Source organism: Pelobates fuscus, chromosome 1, assembly GCF_036172605.1.
Source record: "Pelobates fuscus isolate aPelFus1 chromosome 1, aPelFus1.pri, whole genome shotgun sequence".
NCBI classification, from domain to species: domain Eukaryota; kingdom Metazoa; phylum Chordata; class Amphibia; order Anura; family Pelobatidae; genus Pelobates; species Pelobates fuscus.
In genome coordinates, this window is record NC_086317.1 from 476,590,675 (window position 1) to 476,611,520 (window position 20,846).

Below are 20,846 nucleotides of genomic sequence, written 5' to 3' on the forward strand. Positions count from 1 at the left end.
TTCACAGACTTTGTAACATTAGATACAAGCTGTCTGTTTTAATGTGCCCTTGGCGTTCCCTCCATAAGCATGCTGGGAGAATTGCCATCCCTGTTGTGAAATGCAATAGAGCCATGAACTGAAGATTTTCAGCATCACATAATGACGAAGGTTATCCACACAGAGTATGGGTGAGCAGATTAACTCATGGAGGACCGGAGTAGAGTGCACTGCTCTGTGATTGGAGCATTCACTAAACTCCAAATTGTTGTGAACATGAATCCAAATTGCAAAATTAAGGCAAAAGGGCTGATTTGGAAATAAATCTCTCTCTCCTATATAGTCGGTCCCGGCTTGGCTGGGTTGTGCCGTTTAGATATTATTTTGCTACAGTTTGTGGTTAAGTGAGTGATCGGACTGTGAGACGAAGTGGGATAAAGGGAGCTTGCTGCTTTTATCCCCTTTTTCTTAGACCCAGTTTCAACATTTGCTCATGGCTTATAAAGTCTGTAAGAACAAGGAGTCTCCCGAACCCTGGTCATGTAGGGGTTAATGGTCCGTACACTCCATTTACTGCACAGAGACTTTGTGAGAAATATGAGTTTTACAAGCACTATTTTATTTGCAAATCACCGTTTCACCAACACGTGAGATTAAAGGGACAGTCACATTCTCAAATCTTCATCTTAATAGGAGGCAGCCATTTCTCTCACAATGTCCAGTTCAGACCATTTAAGGCCACTTTATGCATGGACACGTGAGTACTCTCTCAAAAATGTCAGATCCCCTCCAACATTCCTCAGTCCCCCCCCTCCCCCTTGCCCATCCCTCTCTCCCATCCCCTTATTTCTAAACCAGTGCAATAACTGTAACATCCAGTATAAAGCAATAATCGAAAACAAAACACTATCTATTCCTCTCTACACTTTGGTTAATATAACATTAAGATAAAATGTGTGCTCTGCTTAACGTGAGGCATGGCAGGTGCACTTTAAATACTTTAGCATTTTCCTCCCCCTATTGGTCAAAATGCAAACTTACGTTCAATTGCAGGGAAAATACAATGTGTTCTTTATTTTGGATTCCATCAGTAACCGCCTTAGGGCACTCTGGTCAAGGATACGGCTGCCTCCCATGAAAAGTGCAAGTTAATTTACAATTGTTTGAACTGCACCAGCAATATATTAAATACAAATGATTACCTGGTGGTCTGTGGTGTAGCACGTGGTCTGTACCTCTCCCTGGTGAAGACCGTATTATTTGCTCCCTCTCGTTCTGGCACTCTGTGAAGGGGTCAGAGCACTGACAGTGGGAATTCCTGCCTGCACTTAGACTCACAGAGCGCCGGACATGAAGAAGCGATTGAGGTTTGCACCGGGTGGTGGTGAAGACCCTTTGCTAGAAAACAGACAACCAAGTAATCATCATGAACCTACCCCACTAGATCACGGGGAAAATATTTATTTCATTTATAAAATATTTTACCAGGAAGGATACTTTGAGATTTCTCTAGTTTTTAAGTATGTCCTATAAATAATATATTGCTATGTATATTAAAAAGTACATATACTGACTATACCAATTCTACGCGCAGTGCATTTTACGCGCAGTGCATTCTTCGTGAAGTGCATTCGTGTTTTTTCTTTGGACAGTAATCAAAGGCTGTAAATCCAGAGCTGCTCTCGGCTCTTTCAGCATTGGTTGGGCTTATGTGGAAACGATTCTAGCATTAGCCAATCAGCAGCCGAGCCCTTTCTGCACCATAAATGATCCAAATTAACCGTTGCAGTTTTTGTGATTAGAATGCCCCTTTTATACATTCACAATAGCACAGGTGTGCTTTAAAACCGAGAAGTAATGTGCTTTATTATTTCATTTCCTTTGAATATCTTCTCGCTATTTTATTTTTCAGCTAGCTCCAGAAAACACGTTAATGTCTTTTAAACGAGCACTGGAAAATGATGTGTATGGACTTCAGACTGATGTCATGATAAGGTGAGAAATGGATAAATAATTATTAATTAAATGCATTTACAACTCTGTTAGATAAATGTTCATGTGATGTTCATCTTACCAATGTAGGAATATGTAGGGGGAAAAACAAATCCTCTTGTGACCTGTATATTAACAGGATTGTACAATGGACATGAGGTCACCATTAAGACTGGAAGAGTGGGGATTTTACCTATTGTTTGCAATAAGATCAAAGAAGATTTGTGGATTTCTCCAGCTCAACTATTCTGGCATAAATTCTGCAATTCATTTGCCAGTTTCTCACAATTCCCATTATAGTGATTAACCTTGACAGAGTTCATTGAGTAGAGAAGCTGTTTAATCAGAATGTGCATATTCCTTGAAAGCTGTCCGGAGGCCATACAGCACGATGATCAGTATTCTAGTATGTGGGCTAACAGTTTATCGATCAATGGAGCATTGACATTTTGAAGTAAAAAAGCACTTCTTCAAGTTGAATTGTAATTTTTTCCTAAACTCCACTAAACAACAACAACAACAACAGCAGCAGCAGTAAAGGAATTATGGAACCTTTTCAACCTATATTTATACATTACCATGCACCACCAATAAAATGTGACTTGGGTTTGGTGGGGGAAGAGACATATCATGGGGCTTGGTGACCTGGAGTTTGGTGGGAGGAGAGAGACACATATATAATGGGGCTTAGTGACCTGGAGTTTGGTGGGAGGAGACACATATATGATGGGGCTTGGTTACCTGGAGTTTGGTGGGAGGAGACACATATATAATGGGGCTTGGTTACCTGGAGTTTGGTGGGAGGAGACACATATATAATGGGGCTTGGTTACCTGGAGTTTGGTGGGAGGAGACACATATATAATGGGGCTTGGTTACCTGGAGTTTGGTGGGAGGAGAGTGGAGACACATATATAATGGGGCTTGGTGACCTGGAGTTTGGTGGGAGGAAACACATATATAATGGGGCTTGGTGACGTGACAGAAAACACAGTATTGTGCAGTGAGCGAGGATTTGTGACCTGGCAGACTGCTGGACAAAATGTCAGTAGGGAATTAGGACATGTGAAGGTAAATCTCTGTGGAGTATAGCCAAAGGGACTGTAAAATATTCAGGGCTTACATTACTAATCTATACTGACAAATTAACAGAGTTTTGAAACAATATGGTGGGTTAAAACTCCAATGGTCCTTTCCTAGCCTCAAGATTGACAAAGCATCATGGGGGTTTTAGTGCTACAATGGCTGAAGTGGGTCTACCTTTTGTCCCTCATCTGCATTGAAGTATTAATCTTCCTAACCAGTCCAAATACACAAATGTTAACACTTTCAGCTGGTTGTCAGGAAGTAGTTAGATGGAACCTAGTAACTCGCTGTAAGACCGGGAAAATCATGGCCTCTATATTCTGAATATCTAACCTGCATCCTTCCATATCACAAATCTTTTTACATAAATCAGAGGTAATACATTCCTGCTAATAGCAATGTTTGGCAGTACGCAGAATAGCATCAATTAAGAAATCAAAATGGCTTTCATTTGCCGACGGTTCTATGTTTTAACACCAGCCGTGTCCTCCAAAGGATAGCTCTCACTACAATTAGAGGCAAGAACAAGTATTCTCACTAGAAATAAAATCTGTACATTGTTCTAGTAGCCAGATTGTTAGCGTATGCCTTCATTTTTTATTTCTTTTTGTGCACATTTATCGTATAAGCCAAGACAGAACTGGTGGGTGAACAAATGGCCTGGTGATCCCGAGTATGGCTTCCTCACAGTCACATGTGCCCAGGGCCATTAGGTGGCAGCACTGTGCACTTGGTCAGCATGTGTTTTTGACAATATGGATGCATTTTTTATTTAAACCCAGTCAAAGCACTGAGCGGCTTTTTCACATAACTGGATTGTTCATAAAGAAGCCAAAGGTTCAAACTGGGGCTCAGGTACCATGATGATATTTCACGACTCATGATCCCATTAATCATTAATGTTCCAAGAGTGAAGGGGTGGTAACTACCTATAACCCAAGTGGTTCCATCCAGGCTGATGATCTCAGATTGTGTTCTTCCTCAGAAATGCAGGTGTGTTTCCTACCTGACCGTAATGGTGGCATGTGTTTAAATGGACACTTTAACCACCAAAGCCACTACATCTGAATCTACTGGGCTTGCTGTCCTTTTGGTGTGACAATTTAAACAATGCCATTTCTTCACTTGATTTTTGATACATTTACATTTTGCATCATCACAGGCTCTGGATTGCAGGCAGGGATGTTTTTACCACAAGGCAAACAAGGCGTTCGCCTAGGGCGGCACTTTCAGGGGGGGCACCAAAAAAAATTCCACCCCAAGCTCCCAGACAAATGCATTGTTTGCCTCGTGTTCTGGGGCTGTCCACTTTATTGTGAGTGAGTGTAGCTGTCAGTGTGTGAGTGAGGGAAAGTGTGTGCGTCTTTCAGTGAGAATGGGTGTGCCTGTGAGAGTGTGTCAGTGTTTGTATGTCATTTTATGTGTATCTGAGAGTGTGTGCCTGTCAGTGAGTGGGTGTGTCAGTGTGTGTCTGTCAGTGAAAGTGTGTGTTGGTTCAACAGTGTGTGCGCCAATGACTGTATGTGTGTGCTAATGACTGTGTATATGTCAGTGAGTGTATATCAGTGCATGTATCAATGAGGGCATGTGTCTGTCAGTCAAAAAAGTGGCCTTGACACGAATTGGGAGGGCAAATTTTCATTTTGGGGTTGCCCAAATTTAGTTGTGCCTAGGGCAGCACAAATCCGAAATACACCACTGATTGCAGGTAAGTATAGCAGCTTATTGTAGACATTAAAACCACTGACAGGTGAAGTGAATGACATTATATTATTAGAATGTCACCTGCCAAGGGGTGGGAGGTTTTAGGCAGCAAGGGAACAGTCCGCTTTTACTAATACCTAAAAGATGAAAAATGCAGGAAAAAGTATAGAACAAAACACTCGGCTCGTACAAGTTATGGAATAACGTATCGAACATTTGGTAGAACATCTGACATGTTATCAAACTGGTAAACTTGAGAGATGAACGGTGGAAATATCTACAGTCAAGCTGTTCATTTCAGTATATAGATACATTCTCAATTCTATTCTCTATAAATGGAAAATAAATATGTAACCATTTGTGCACTTTGGTTATCGGATGCCTGGGGTTGGAACTATTTACATATTTATTTATTTTTGGTCTCCCTGCAATGCCCCCAAGCATTATTGGCATGGTGTTAGTGCCCGCTGCAATGCACAAGTGCAACCAACGATAGGTTCGCACTGTGCTGCCTGTGGACAGTTCCCTGGTGTCACCGAATGTGGTACACCGAATGTGGTACACCAGGTAACTAAAGCAGGACATTGGGATTGTAGCCTGAAATCGGGACTGTCTCACCAAAAGCATATTTTTATTTGTCTCGGCATCCCTGGTGTCCAGTGGTTAGCTGCCGAGATCAATCTGACACTGTTTCTGGGGTGATGTTACATCCTGGCTCTCAGCATTGGTATAGCTGGTTCAAATAATCAGAGACCAATGTCACTAATACCGGTAATTGTTATATAAACAAGTTTAATCCCTGACATTGCATTAAAAGCCGCTTTGTATGTATGCTCGGGGTATCCGTGTAAAATGTGAGACGGCGTGGACGACTCAGAGGTTAAAAGTATCCGTGACTTGCGATTTACCATAATCTGTGTTTATTTATTGTACGCACTGTATGTACTGTAACAGTGTTGGCTAACTCACCTGTCACTGTGTGTATTCTCAGCTACGATGGAATCCCATTCTTAATGCACGATAGCTCACTGAGGCGGACCACCAATGTGGACAGTGTCTTCCCTTCCCTCTCCTCCGAGCCCTCCTCGATGGCCAACTGGACCGATCTGGAGAGGCTCAATGCTGGGGAGTGGTTTTTAAAGGTAGGTTTTTTTTTTTTTTTCATTTTTACTTAATTGTTCTGATGAGAGCCAGTGCCTATATTTTAATGTAGATGGCGATATTCTGCAGCATTACGGATACATTGATGCTATAAAAGAATACCAAGGATCTGCTTTCAAACAAGACTTGGCAGAGAGTGATGGTAGATGCAGTCAGTTTGCATGCAGAATTAGAGGTAGATTGGTAGTAGGATTATAGGTTAGTGTTTGGACAGAAAATATGGGAGTTGGGGTCAGATACTAGTTGTAGGCTAGGGGTTGTGGGAGTTATGGTGGGATCTAGTTACCCAGTGCCCAGTTACAGGATAGAGGTTAAATACAGGTGTGGTCGTTTCTACATTTTATTTTATGTTTCAGACTCCAGAAATGAATATTTGCTAAATACAGGGGATAAGTACACAGTATTAAAAATTCTGGGATGTCACTATGGAAACCAGGGAAATGGCACGCTCATTCTACGGGTGACCCCTCCCCAGTAGCACTTTTTTTTTAATAAATTATCCTTCAACTTGTCCTTTTGTGTTATTTTGTTTTTATTTTTAAACCCAGCACTGTGTTGCCCACAGCAAAGACTCCATTTGCTCCATCCTGTTTGGTGTGTGCCTACCTTCCTTCCTATTTAACAGAGCAGCGAATCCTTTTCAGAGACATTCAATACTTTAATGAAGAACAGCAATTTTTGAAAACATTTTCTTGCCATTTTCTAAACTTGATATTCATTCTTCTTCGCACACCATGCAGAAAATAACGAGCTTTGTGTGTGACCTCCTGGATTTGTACAGTTCATTGGCAAAGCAGAGCTACGACTTCGCGTTGCTAAGGAACCAACTTTACTTCAGAAAAAAAAGCTTTTTCATGAAATACTGTACGGAGCCGTTGAACAAAAAAATAGTTTGCTGTGCTAGCTCATTTGATCATTGTTAACAGCTTGAGAGTCACTTCCATTGTTATTAAGCATTTAACCATGAAAATGCAAGATTCCATTTTTGGGGAAATTAAAACCTAAAAAATAAGTAAAATAAATGTAGAATTTTTTTTAACAATAATAGAAAACATGGGGCAATAAATGCAATGTTGGGTTTATTTACGAACAAGTGACACGTTGAAAATTGAAAAGGAATTTGTGAAATGCAAACCTGCAAATCTAATAAAATGTTTTAATTGTTTTTCTTTAATTGCACAGGATGATCCGTTTTGGACAGTGAGTTCACTTTCTCCTTCCGAGATTTTTGAAGCTGGAAACCAGTCGATCTGTAAGCTGATAGACCTCTTGCAACTAGCAAAGGAAAGCAATGTAACGGTCCTCTTTAAATCTCTCCCCCTTCCCCCCGCGCATCCTCACTACAAAGACCGCATCAATATCACCATCAATACCATCCTGGCATCCGGCATTCCACAGGAGCTTGTGAGTTTTACATTATTTCTTTAAAAAAAAAAAAAGAGGTTGGCATACACACCAAATACAATCGTTTTAAAGGAACACTATAAAATATTCTTTCCTTAAAGAGTTTGAGGGGTCTTTTTTAGATTCTGGGGCCCCCTTTAAAAAAAAAAAAAATATATATATATATACATATTAAAAAATAAAAATAATATATATATATATATATATCTCAAAGCAAGTAAATGAATCCTTTTCTAACCTGTAATCCAGTGTTGATACAGCCTTTGCTCCAAAGCTCGGCCCGTCTTCCCTGATGTCATCAGGCGTGATGACAATTTTGTGCAGTCCTAGAGACGCATCAAATCCAGTGCTTCTCTGTGAAGCACCGATGGAACACTTGGCATCCTCATACAATGCGCAAGGACGTTGAACGTCAAGAAAGGAGTAACTCTGTCATGCATGCGGAAGCACCATCTGGTGGCCGTCAGGGTTACAGATGCTGAAAGTGTGTTTAGCTCCGCAATGTAAACATTGTTGTATCTCTGAAGTGACAGTGTTTCACATTGCGGTAAGAAAACAGAAGATAATAAAGAGATGTGTTTTCGTAGACTCTTATAGTACTGGAGATTAGTGGGCAGTTCGATAGTACCAGGTAGGACCAGTGGGTGAGAATAAACTAAAAGTTTACTAGCAGAGCAAAGCCATCAAGAAAGGATGTATTTGTAAATGAAAGTGGAAATGTAATGAGAGGTGGGATAGTAGAGGGCCTTGTTGTATCTTCCGATAGTATAAACTGGATCCTGAAGCCAATACAATGCCTAGGTGAGAGATGTGTGGAGCGGTGGGTAAGGAAGGGAAGCTTGGCACTAGCATTCATTACAGATTGCAGTTTAGACACTATTGGGAAGTCTGATCAGTGAGTTAATTGTGAAGAAGGGGAGTAAGCTTTAAGAACCATCACAACTTTGTATTATTGTAAAAGTAAACACTTGGCTCTGACCGTTGCTTGGAACCGCAGTGATTTGTTAATAGTGCCCCTCAGACCTGTCAATCAGAGAGCAGGAAGTCTTCGTTCTGGACTGTGTATATCGATTGTGTTGCTATGGCGCATTGTGTGTATGCCACGCCCGGCATAGACTTCTTCAACTCTGAAGAAAAAGTGATGAGCAGTGGCACGACATGCATGAACCATGACTCTGCCGATGGGTGCACACCGTCGGAACGAAGCCATGGCTGCTGAAACTGCTCCTGGGAGATAACCTACTTCTCTCATAGACCTCTGCTCTCTATCCTTAAAGTGACACTGCAGGAATTGTAATTGCTTTATCTGATTGATGTGGTTATGGTTGTCTGGAGTCCCCTGGTGTCATTCTTCCATTCAGCGTTAAACCGTTTTTAATGTTAAACGAGAGTCCACAGTAGCCCATTACCCTCTGTGCGGTTTGTATTAATGATAAAAAAATTAACCTGAGCAGCAATGGGCGGCCGGGATTGGCTTAGAGTGTCAGCAGGCCACTTTCAGCCTATCACAACAGGGTACATTGCTTGTATGAATTTGTATGGCAACAAGGAAATGGGTAATCTCTGCCTTAGCCACACCTCCAGTAGGGGCTGGCTGTGTTCAGCCAGGGACCTTTATATACAGGATTATTGGCTAATGGGACAATTCCAACTGACTAACCGGGCTGAATGCATTGCTGATTTAGATATGTTTTGCCAATTCAGCTATTTTGACCTAAATTTGAAGTTCACTTTGAATTCCAACTTTAGTAATTAAATATGTTAATGTTAAACTACTCAAAATAGTTTAACACTGAAAGCAGGGACAGTGCCCGTGGACTCCAGGCTCTATAACCACTTCTGTGTGATGGCATTGTCATAGTGAATGCCAGATGTGGGCAGACCCACTTTTATTAAAATAATTTTTATTTTTTACATAGTCTGTTTACCATTTACAATGCAATGGCAAAAATAAGTAAACTACAGCCGTTCACAAATACCTGTTTGTGCTGTTGATTTATCAGTATCACCCCACCCCCATTGAGGGGATTTATAATTGTAACTCAAAGCAGGGGAAAATGGCTCCACAGGTGCAGTCATAGAAGTCATGCAAATAAAGGGTTACATCTCTCTTTTTAAACCTGTGTAGCTTGCGTTCTTGCTTTGACAGAAATCAAAAGAAGTGGAAAGGGAGGTGACATGTTCCTCGCACACGAACTGCTGCTTGGCTAAAATCAATTTAAAAAAAAAATCATAACATTTCTGACATTTGGCGGTTTGACGTTTGAAAGTTTATGATTGATATTGAGAATTTGAAGTGTAATTTTTTGTCTTCTTGCGTGCGCCTCTCATAATAGGTGAGTTTGTTTTGTATTTGAAAATGATTTTTGAATGAAAGATATTAAACATGAGGTTCTTAGGATGTCATCTCTCTAACACACGACTTCACTCCCACAATCCACAGAATCAATCCAGCTCACAGGCGTGATGTTTGTTGCACCCAGCACGGCAGCATTTCTGTCAGATTGGCCTTCTTACATTGTGAATGATGGACCGTCACAGGGATATTTACTGACGTGAGAATTCAAAGTAAATTTAAGGCCGACATAGCTGAATGGAAATATAACATCACTTTGAATTCACCTTGACTTTTCCCTTTGGCTACATACTCTGTTAGCGTTGATGAGCTAGTAATGAGTCAAGGAGACAGTGTTTCCTTTGAAATTCTTGGAGTTGTGAGAGATGATGGTCCATGTGGTGCATATTGAACGTACAGGAACAGAGGGTGTTGAGGGCCCTGTTCAAACAAGTTTACATTCTCGAGGGAGTGCAGTAAAATGACACACCAGGCAAGGGGTAACATATACTGCATGTATGGGAAAAGTGGGTTACTGGAAGAGTTTTCAATACGTTTTTCAGATGTCAGAGCTGCAGGAGAAACGGTGGGTTCATAAGGTACGGGGAGGGAAAGCTGGTAAGAGTTTAATCGATATACTTCAGATGTGAGTCTCCAGTGATTTGATTTTGAGGGAATGGAGCTGAGAAGGAAGTTCCATAGCAAGGGTACAACCATAGAGAAGTCCTGAATGTGATAGTCAGAGGCAAGACAAACAGTATTATATTGTGGGAGGGGACTATAAATAGTGGGTGGGGCCTATGAAAAGGCCCGATAAGACATTTGGTATTTCCTGTGTGAGGTCTCCCTTTCTTTTATAGATAATAAACTAACCAGGAGACGTGGCATGATGTACGGCATTACATGTAGTATAGGCTGAATGCGTGATTGGAGAGATGGGCTACACCTCCAACGCTTTTATTTTATTAAAGGTTTTTGATTGCTAAATGTGTTCATCATTTATATAAGTGTAAATTATTATTTAGTATTCTTTTCTAAACACACTTTATGTGGCTTTCCTACCATCTCCTTTAGAATACACTGTATTCTGTGTCCATTCTTATTTAGTTACATAATACATATTAAGCAGTTTAATTCATTTTAACGGTTGACTATACTTTATTCCTTATACATTTTTATTTCATTCAAGCTATGTTTGATTTTGACTCTTAATATGTTGAGAATCCTTCCTTCTGCATAGGCGACGCTCCATAGAACGTGTTACACCTTGTATATATTACCATACTGACCATCATGAAGTTGAATGCAGAATTATCTAACTTATTACACTATGTCTGTAAGATTCAAATAAAATGCTGTGCAGGGTTATAGCCATTTTGTTTAGCAGCTTGTGATTAAATACGGACACATTTATTTATTCAAATGAGCATTCAAGGGATACTTCATTTTCTGGTGTTAGCTCGATACTATACTGAATACACTCTGTTGCTAGACTACCACTTTGATCACCCTCAGCCAGCATTGATAGTGTATCGCTACAGGGTTTAACCCCTTAAGGACCAAGCTTCTGGAATAAAAGGGAATCATGACGTGTCACACATGTCATGTGTCCTTAAGGGGTTAAGCAATATGTGGTCACTTTGTGTTTGTTAAACCGTTACCCACCAGGCCTGCAGGGCATTAAATACCATCAGGCTAGCGCTTAATTAGAAAAATCCTGTTTATTCCAGAGTGGCTGTAATTGTTATATACTTCGCAAATTGCAGCTACAAATGTCACAATTTACATGTTACAATGACTTGGTCAAGTGACTGTGAATGTCTTTGTGACATTTATAGAAAATGGATTTTCCAGCTACTTTAATTTTCTCTGCCACGCAGATCAAATGATGACATTTTATTGACTTTAAAGTTTTTTTTTAAAAACAAGGCGAGGGCTGATACTTGGTTGCCTTTATTTTATATTATCAAATAAGCTATGTGTTTTGGGCATCCATAAATTGGCACAGTTCTGGTTACATTCTTAACATTTTAAAGCTTACATTTTATTTTTCCTACCACAACCCCTTACCGGGTTTGTTTTAACATTTACACTGTTCTGTCATTATAGCGACCGCTGCAGCTTCATTGTGATAGCTGTTAAAGTACGTAAACCAATACTGTAAATGGGAAAAAAAAACATGGAAAAGATAAAAGCTTTCCACACTTTGGATGTAGTTTGAAACACAACTTACACAATTAGTGAGGTGCAGCTCTGGATAGTTAATACACAATGGATTGTAGTGAATTGAAAACCAAATTGCTAAATTTTGGTCAAAATGGCAAGTAGTAACTGGTGTTGGTTTAACTGTCTGGATATTACGGAGAATGTACGTAGAGAGTAATATCCTGTTTTCTTTTCATTATTTAGCACAAGATGAATAACATACTATGGTTAGAGAGTTAATTAGAATGTCCTTGTTCCTGCAGGTGATTTGGCTCTCCGACAGTGACCGACAGCTGGTCCAAAAACTGGCACCTGGTATTCAGCATGCGTCCAACGTTAAAGACTTCAAACATCTGAGAGAAAGAGGGATCACAATGCTAAATCTGCGATACACTGAAATAATGGATGACGACATCAGGTAAAGGTCCCTCTCTGTGTTTATGTATTTATATATATTTTTACAGCAATGGAAAGGTTGCACGGTTAGTGAAGTTGATAAGTAGACTGTGAAGGGGCCTAATCATAGTATACGGGGCATCACCATAAAGGAGATACGTGTCAGTCTGACTGTCACCACTGTTGGTCTCCTGCCCCAGAGCTGCTGATGAAGCTTCTTGTAATATATGGTCAGAAATCATCACAGCATGGGTTTGTTTTTTCAACATTGTGCTCACACTGCTATCTCTGAAGGTTTGTCCCTGGTGTTGCCAAAGACGCAACACCAGAAATCAGCCCAAGGAGGATAATTTTGGTACCATTGGAAGATGTGAATCTCCAATTTCTTTTATACTTCAGATTTCTGGAGGTCCACCACCACCACCACCAATTCTGTTTTACAGTGCAAGCCCTTCCAAGCTTACATTTATAGTGCAGATCTATTGTCCTACAATTATCTTTTACATTTCCATTCACCCACTCCAATCCTGCTTAGTGTTTTATGGCCAATTCCCATTAAACTTCAACCATGTTACTCTTTATCTGCAACTTTTATTTTCTATTTGTTTTTTGATCCCATCCTTTAATTGTCAGCAGCTTCTTCATATCTGTGACCTTGTACTCCTGCAAGCTAGGCCAAACGTAAAGAGTACACGACACCTATTAAAAAATGAATTCAGAATGACCTATGGTTAATTCCCACTCAGTTCAATTCCGAGGGGAACTGTCCCAGTACCACAGCATAATGGTCTTGCCAACACAAGCTGTCCAGATACGCAAAGTATACAAACGTATAATAAAGCAGGAGAAACTGTAAATATAAAGTGCGCACCTATGTGTAAAGGAAATGTGAATAACCTCCACCATATAAAAATAATAAGTACAACCTTTATAATACAATAATCAAGATGGTATTAGATAGTAGGCATGTCACCCCCGAGGAGCTTCCAGAACCAAAATTGCAGGCCTGTTCTTAATGGACATAAGATATGGCAGCCCTGAGCCTCTTCATTTTGGCACAGCTAATGTTCCTCCTTGCAGAGTGAGCAAGTGTTGGCAATGTAGATGTGTAGACTTAGGGATGTTCTAAGAATATGCAAGTAAACAAGAATTGGAAGAAAAAAACAAAAAAACATTTAATAGATCACCTTATCATTATTTATCATTCAGGAGACCTGATATAACATTAACTTAATTTATGGCGTTACAAAGGAATTCTATGCCAGCAATATATCCAAATGTTCCCACCCACAGACTTAGTCTAGAATCATTCCCCTGTGCAGGATGTGAAACACCGGGCCATTCCCCTGTGCAGGATGTGAAACGCCGGGCCATTCCCCTGTGCGGGATGTGTAACACCGGACCATTCCCCTCCAGGACCCAGATGATAGGCCTTCTGTAAGACCAATAAGTAACGTACAGTTAGGGACTATGAGCATTAAGCACTCTCGGTAGCATTGGGGACCTAAGGCACATAGGTGTGCATTCAAGCTTCCGCAAATAATCAATGCTTTCCTATGGGCTTTCACGTCAGGTGAATATGTTTGAATCTGTCAGTGCCACGGAAGCACCTCTAGTCGATGTCAGTATGCTCGTGACTCGAGGTGGATTTAACCCTCCAATGTAAACATTCCAATTATTAAAAATAAATAAAACTTCAATGTTTTACATTGTGGGGTTAAAAGAATGGGACCACGGCACCTAGTCCACTTTATTGACATGAGGTCATCTGGTTAATTAAAGTTGTGGCAAATATGCCTATGCCACAAGCTCTTGGAGAAACCTGCTAGGTAGCCTCCTGCCCAAGGACTATGGGTCATGTAACCGACCCTTAAAATACTTGGTTTGTGTTACAGTTCGGGAGCCAAAAAAACTCACAAATTGCAGACCTCTGGGTTTGATAACCCCTATTAACCTCTCCTGACACCTCCATCCTTTGTAGCCTAAGTGTTCGGCTGGGTGGCTGCCGTTCATATGCACGAACACGTGGAAACTGAGTTGTCAAAGGAACGCAGGCTGCTATGTTCAGTCGTCGAGCGTATGGAACTGAAATCGGACAGAGAAACTCGCGAATACCGCTGAACTTTGACAAACGCCTGCTTCTTTTCCAAGAATCTCGGGAGATTGCCTTCGGTAGGATTGTTCGCATAGTTCATGCGAACAATCCTACCGAACAATCGCTACCAATGAGCCAGAGAAACTGGTAGTTTTTTTCGTTTGGGACTGCTGAAAGTGACCAACCGCTACTACTTTTCTTATAGAACTATTTTGGGCAGAAGCCACGTGTGCAGTCGGTCAAAATTTTACCCCGGTGGTGATTCAGCTGTGTTCGTGGGGTCTGAGCGCTTTTTGGATATGTTGGGCGCTCAGATCCAGGCTACCTGGGGATATAGGACTTGTGGGGGTCCCTTATAATATTGTGTGTGTTTTGGGGTGTTTAATATTTTGTGCCTTGTACCTCTGTGTCTGGGAGATAATTAGTTTAAGCAAAGTACACTCCATTATCTCCCAGGCACAGAGACCCCGGGGAGGAGTCTGTATTGAATTGTATTGAGACCCCCTGCAGGAGAGCTTTGATCATTGGAAGCTGGATCGAGGATCCTGTCCCAGGGTGGGAAGCAACGGCGAGACTCAGGCCAAGCTGCAGCAGCTAGGGGCTGAAGTGCTGAACGCTTCCCAGTGATAGCTAGGAAGCGTGCTCTGCGTGGGTACCCAGTCGAGGTACCAGGCGGTCCGCCACAATAGTGTCTCCTTAAGAGAGACATTGTCATTAGCTACCCATGGAACTTGCTTCATCAAAAACAAATCAAAGTTCTATTTTTTTTTAAATATATATTTTTATACCTTTTAACATTTTATACATTTTAAGTTCCTAAAATTCTTCCTCTTCTGTAAGTTCTGCAGCTAAGCTGATCCACCCTCTATTGGCAAAGCACTAATTTACGGTACTTGTTTGTGCGGTTAGTGTCCAATAAAATGCATCTCATAGAAAGGTTCTCACAGTAAGTCTCCTAAGAGCCTCTTAACGTGTGCGTCCTGTGAATTAGCTTGATGTTTCCATTTGTAGGGTACATACTTGGAAACTGCCACCTGGTGTTAGGAATATGCACTGCATGCTAAAAATCCAATTGCTCACTTTGAAAAGTAGACGTATTGCCATTAAATGTAACGGTTTGCTGAATAGTGGAATTATTCCAATTATATGTAATGTTTGTAAGTAGTTCTACAAATTAGCCCAGTATGAGGAAATTATTTTATTACATTAGAGATTTCTATTATTTTTACTGCCTTACTCCTCTTTATGGATTTTTATTGCACAGTGTTTAAATGATTACGTCACAGGTTAAAGCTATCTGTCAGACAGATTTCCATCTGCTTCTTCAAGTCTTTGCAGAAGACATTTCTGAACATCAATGAGATCTGTCTAAAAATATAAAATCCCACCACATTGCCATCATCCCCTTCGTCTTCAGACCTTCCAGACTTGTCTTTAATGTTCGGAGTGCAATATGGCCTGTATCAAGTTCATCAAACGGAACCTGTCAAGGAATACATTGCATTTATTCGTCAAACCATGTATATCTTAACGGTAACGTAGAAACATAGAATGTGACGGCAGATAAGAACCATTCGGCCCATCTAGTCTGCCCAGTTTTCTAAATACTTTCATTAGTCCCTGGCCTTATCTTAAGTCTAGGATAGCCTTATGCCGGCGGACGCACACGACACTTTAACTTTTAAGGGGCTGGGGGGGGGCACAAGCCACCTAAATGGTGGGTTTAACATTATGGGGTCAGGAATACATGGTTGTGTTCCTGATCATATAGTGTTATTTTAAGACTGTCATGTTGTTGTGGTAGTTTTTCTTCTTTTAAATATAGTCTCCTCCTGTACTATGTTAACCTCTACCACTTCTGCTTGAAGGCTATTCCATGCATCCACTACCCTCTCAGTAAAGTAATACTTCCTGATATTATTTTTAAACCTTTGTCCCTCTAATTTAAGACTATGTCCTCTTGTTGTGGTAGCTTTTCTTCTTTTAAATATAGTCTCCTCCTTTACTGTGTTGATTCCCTTTATGTATTTAAATGTTTCTATCATATCCCCCCTGTCTCGTCTTTTCTCCAAGCTATCCCCCTCAGATTCTGGGCTATCAGATTGTGCAGGAATACTCCTGCGTTTATTCAGTAAATAGGGAATTCTGCACAACTGGCAAAAAAACAGCACATTCTAGGTGCTAGTTAGTAGCCTGACTATTCAGTTAGATTTTCAATCCCCTTCTTAGTGCCCTATGGTTAGTATATTGGTGCAGACCCCTTTAAGGGACATTAGAGGCATCACACAGCCTGCTTTGTCCAGCTCGTGAGTGCCACCATGTGTTGCAATGTGGGATAACTGCACGGTTTGAAACTGGTCAGACCTGTCAAGTCACAGAGCTGCTTCACTTGGTATCAGGAAGACTGAGGGAAAGTGCAACATGCATGCAAGATTCTAAACCTCCCAACATTCCAAACAGACTCTTTGAGTATATATATATATATATATATATATATATATCAAAATACACTTACAATGAAAAAGTAATGTTTAAATATAATTGAATTCTATATGTATATTTATCTATTATTTTTATATAATGATGTGATTTTATCAATTATAATTTGAAAGACCGGTCTTGTTTGACAACCCAGGCAGAAAGTCCAGATAATTGTATTTATCTTTTTATTTATGGTTAAACAAACATATAGCTCAAATTTGGGGTTTTGGTTTGGTCAGTACTTGTACAACTGCCTCGGTCCTTAATGGGACACTATAGGCACCGAGACCACTTCATCTCAACTTTGTGCACTAAAGAATAATGAATATCATTGTTTTTGTCCTATATCTCTGGGTGTCTTTATTGAAATTGTCATTACTTTTGCTTTATAGGGAATCTGCATCTGACAATATTACACTCAATGTATACATTGTAAATAAATCCTGGCTTTACTCAGTATTGTGGTGCGCCGGAGTCCAGTCAGTCACATCGGATGCCGCAACTATCCTTCACAATGTGCCTTTTCCCATCTGGGTTATGGTAAGCAGAAGCTTTTTTCCCCTAAAAAAAAAACAACATACAAAAAACTTTCTTTAGACCACGAATATGGAATATGTGTGTTTACTCTGTTAAATATTTTATAATTTTCCAGCATGTCAAGATTCTGTTACTTCCTTCACTTTAAGTATCTACTATAAACATTTTTATTTTCATGTACTTTGCAGAATGAAATCTAGTCAGTAAAGCTTCACTCACCCTCATTTAAACTGTAGGAATGATGAATAATTCTCTGCCAGAAACCAATAGTCACTCATTTAATGCCTGCAAGTGTACTGAAAATGTCTGCTCACCCCCTACTTCCAAACAGTAAAGGAAGTTTCCATGGGTGATACCATTCTTACAGTTATTGAGGGGGAGGAGTTTATGGGTTCTACAAGTTCTACTCTTATGACTACATTAGCATTCTATAAACAGAGAAAGGATAGGGGGCACTCCCGAGACCTGAATTTTACATTAGCATTCTAGAGAATTATAAAGATTGCAGGAGCACTTAAAAAAAAAAATGTTTCATACCCAGAACATTTCTGTAACAGTTTAATTAATAAATGAAAAAATAAAACTTTTGTAAATTTACATAATTGTAATTTTTAGGTTTGTCTGAAAAGTGATTTATACCGAAAATATATATTTTTTATTATATATGCTAGCTATGCATTCTTAAAAAAAATTTTTTCAAACAAAAAGCAAAAAGTGTTTGGCAGCAAAGGGGTTAATATCTTAATTCTGTTTGAACGTGGTGATGTCTCTAGCCGGACCCCCGTAGCCATAGGTAAGAACAGCCATTCACAGTTTCAATCTATACTCAGTCAGCTGTTGACTTGCTTTTCTTTATTTGTGTGTTTCAGCCTCCAGATGAATATTCTCTTATTTGGATAACATCCGATCTCGTTTCATTCACTGTAATTATAGGAGTTTTTATATTGCAGAAGTAAGTGATTTATGTTATTCTATTCCCACTGTCCTTTCTAATGCATCGAGCTGGCAGGTTTTCCTTTCTTGTGGTTTTGAAACAATGAATGAATGTGGCACAAAAGGCTTGCTTGCTTCGGGTATTAAAGGAATGAAGCCTTCATCTCTGCTAATTGGGCTGAATTTCATCGAGGTGATTCTTGTAAGTTTTCATCCACTATTCACGTGTCGTCTTTTTTTTAAAGTGCAAGTGCTATGCGTAATTAAGCCCTCGTACATATGGCTTTTTACATAGTGCTAGATAAATCTCTCCAGCTGTTTATTGAACTACAACTCTGATAACAGTCCGCTGGCATTGAATTATGGGCCTTGTAGTTCTGTAACAGAGTGCAGGCTGAGGTTTGATTCCCATGGTATATATCAGATGGTTTATATTTGTGTCGGTCTCCAGTGGAGGTACATTGCAGTGGATACAGCTTTGATGGTGTAAAGGTAGCGTGCGCACTCACGTTTCATTATACATGACGTATTGAGGATGGCGCAGTGGGCGAGTGTACTTTCTGCTCATTCGCACACTGGGAAGACTAGATTAGAAACCGATATTAATCTAAGAATTGGCATTAATCGTTTTCCAGCAATGAGCAAATCAAATTCCTGCAAATCTCCAACCAGATGAATCCATCCATCATGTAAATCCAAGACTGATCAATTCATTCGGGCATAGATTAACTGGAATATGATTGGTTCATCGTAGGTGAAAAGGATTTGTGCACGTGTTTAGTAATTAGCCACTGCGATTGGGCTGACGTATGTATAAAGGTACTGTGCGTAACTTAGAGACTTTGTCTTGGGTTCCAAATGCTCACTAATCTCAGCATGGGCGTCCTTAACATCAGGAATATTCAGTGTTATGTTGGTAATGTTCCCCTTGCCTGCAGAGGTTGGTGCCAGACATTTCCAGAAGTTGAGTTCCTGAGCTGAGCCTTCATTGACTCTTAACCAGAACGAACTACAAGGAAAATCCAAAATTGGGTAAAAAGTACATTCTTTGAATGACTTTACTAAAATAAGAACCAAGGACTATGTAATTGGTAACAAGGAGATGTAATTGGTTTTATGTCTATGCGTTAAGTGTGGTGAAAACTGTGAATTTAACCCCATATCGACCAGTGACATGCCAGGGATTTGCCTAATTTCTGGACCTTAAAGGGGCACCACATACCACTACAGCTTACTGGATTATTTCAGTTTATTTTATTTCAGTTAACTGTAGCAGTTAGGTTGCCATGAAGCGGCCTGTATACATTTTATACTTTTTTTATTTTTTATTCCTAATGTGAAATGCCCAGACTCTGCTCCCGTTCCCTCTGGCATCACACACTGAGCCAACCAACACCTGTCTGTTCTGAGCACGCATTTCCTTTATTCAATAAAGTGAGTGAGTGAATCCAAGTAGAATTAAAATTCATTTTTAAATTTAAGGTCAGAATAAATTAGCTAAAAGCACACCTGACTAAAATAATTTTTTGGCGAATTTGACCTTAAATTTGAAATTCACTTTGAATTGCCTTGAATTTTCACATCAGTAAATAATGTGAGCGTTTTTTTAATTCGGCCTATTTCACTTGAAGCAGCTGTGCTTTAAATGTGTCCCCTGTCAGCTCACCTCACAATAAGCAAGCAGGTGTTTACCTACAGCGCAGTAACCCCAACTAAACTTCATTGGTTAATAAACACACTATATAATATTATTGGCTTACCAAACAGGTTTTTTTAAATGCGCTAATATTATAGGTTTAAAAAAAAAAAAAAGTCTTATTTCTCTTGCGCTATGCATATCCTGCTCCTGTCGGCCCTGCTTTAGATATATATATATATATATGATTAAGAATTTATGTGAAAATTATAAAATGCTCAAATTCAATTCTTTTTTTGTGATTTTCTCATATTACAAGCCTGTCCCCTAAGGACAAAAGAAGGGTTAGTGTTCATCATTCAGCAATGTACTCCAAGCAACTTTGTTAAATCGTTCTAATGCTGGGTTTACTGTATTTATTTTCATTTTGCTTACTAAACAAAGTAGCACAATGATGCTGAGCCCTTCAGTGATCCTGGAAGGTCATATTGATATTTAAGAGACCGTCATCAACTTGTAAAAGATTACATTTCTTCCAGGATGCAAGGAAGACTTTGTTTTAAATAATTTATTATCATGAACTTAGATGACCCCACTTTTACCAGATATGGAAATCTAGAATAATTATAGGGAGACTAAACCGTGATCACTTTGGGCACAGGCTGGCTTAATTGAAATTAAGTTGTTGTGGTGCCAGCAGTTTCTAGACGAACAGTTTAAAACCCCAAGTCTGTGCTCCAGTGGTGGCCCGATCTGCCCCCTGTCTTTCCATTTTCTGGAGTTCATCAGAACAGAAAAAAAAACTCTGGAAAGGGGGCTGTTTGGCTTAGAGCGTACAGCAGATGCTTTAAGCCAATTAGTAGATCCCCATTCACAAAAACGGCTTGAAAAAGGTACGTACG

At 39.9% G+C, this 20,846-nt stretch overlaps 1 protein-coding gene across 5 annotated transcripts in view; it reads left to right on the plus strand.

Annotated features, from left to right (window-relative positions):
- GDPD5 (glycerophosphodiester phosphodiesterase domain containing 5) overlaps positions 1-20,846 on the plus strand; it is a 225,507-nt gene that overhangs the window by 192,693 nt on the left and 11,968 nt on the right. For all 5 annotated transcript variants that reach the window (XM_063432230.1, XM_063432266.1, XM_063432238.1 and 2 more), the window contains exons 9-14: positions 1,892-1,974; positions 5,753-5,903; positions 7,105-7,326; positions 12,130-12,284; positions 17,231-17,378; positions 18,245-18,327. In XM_063432230.1, the coding sequence (XP_063288300.1) occupies positions 1,892-1,974; positions 5,753-5,903; positions 7,105-7,326; positions 12,130-12,284; positions 17,231-17,378; positions 18,245-18,327 (842 nt within the window). The remainder of the gene's footprint in view (positions 1-1,891; positions 1,975-5,752; positions 5,904-7,104; positions 7,327-12,129; positions 12,285-17,230; positions 17,379-18,244; positions 18,328-20,846) is intronic.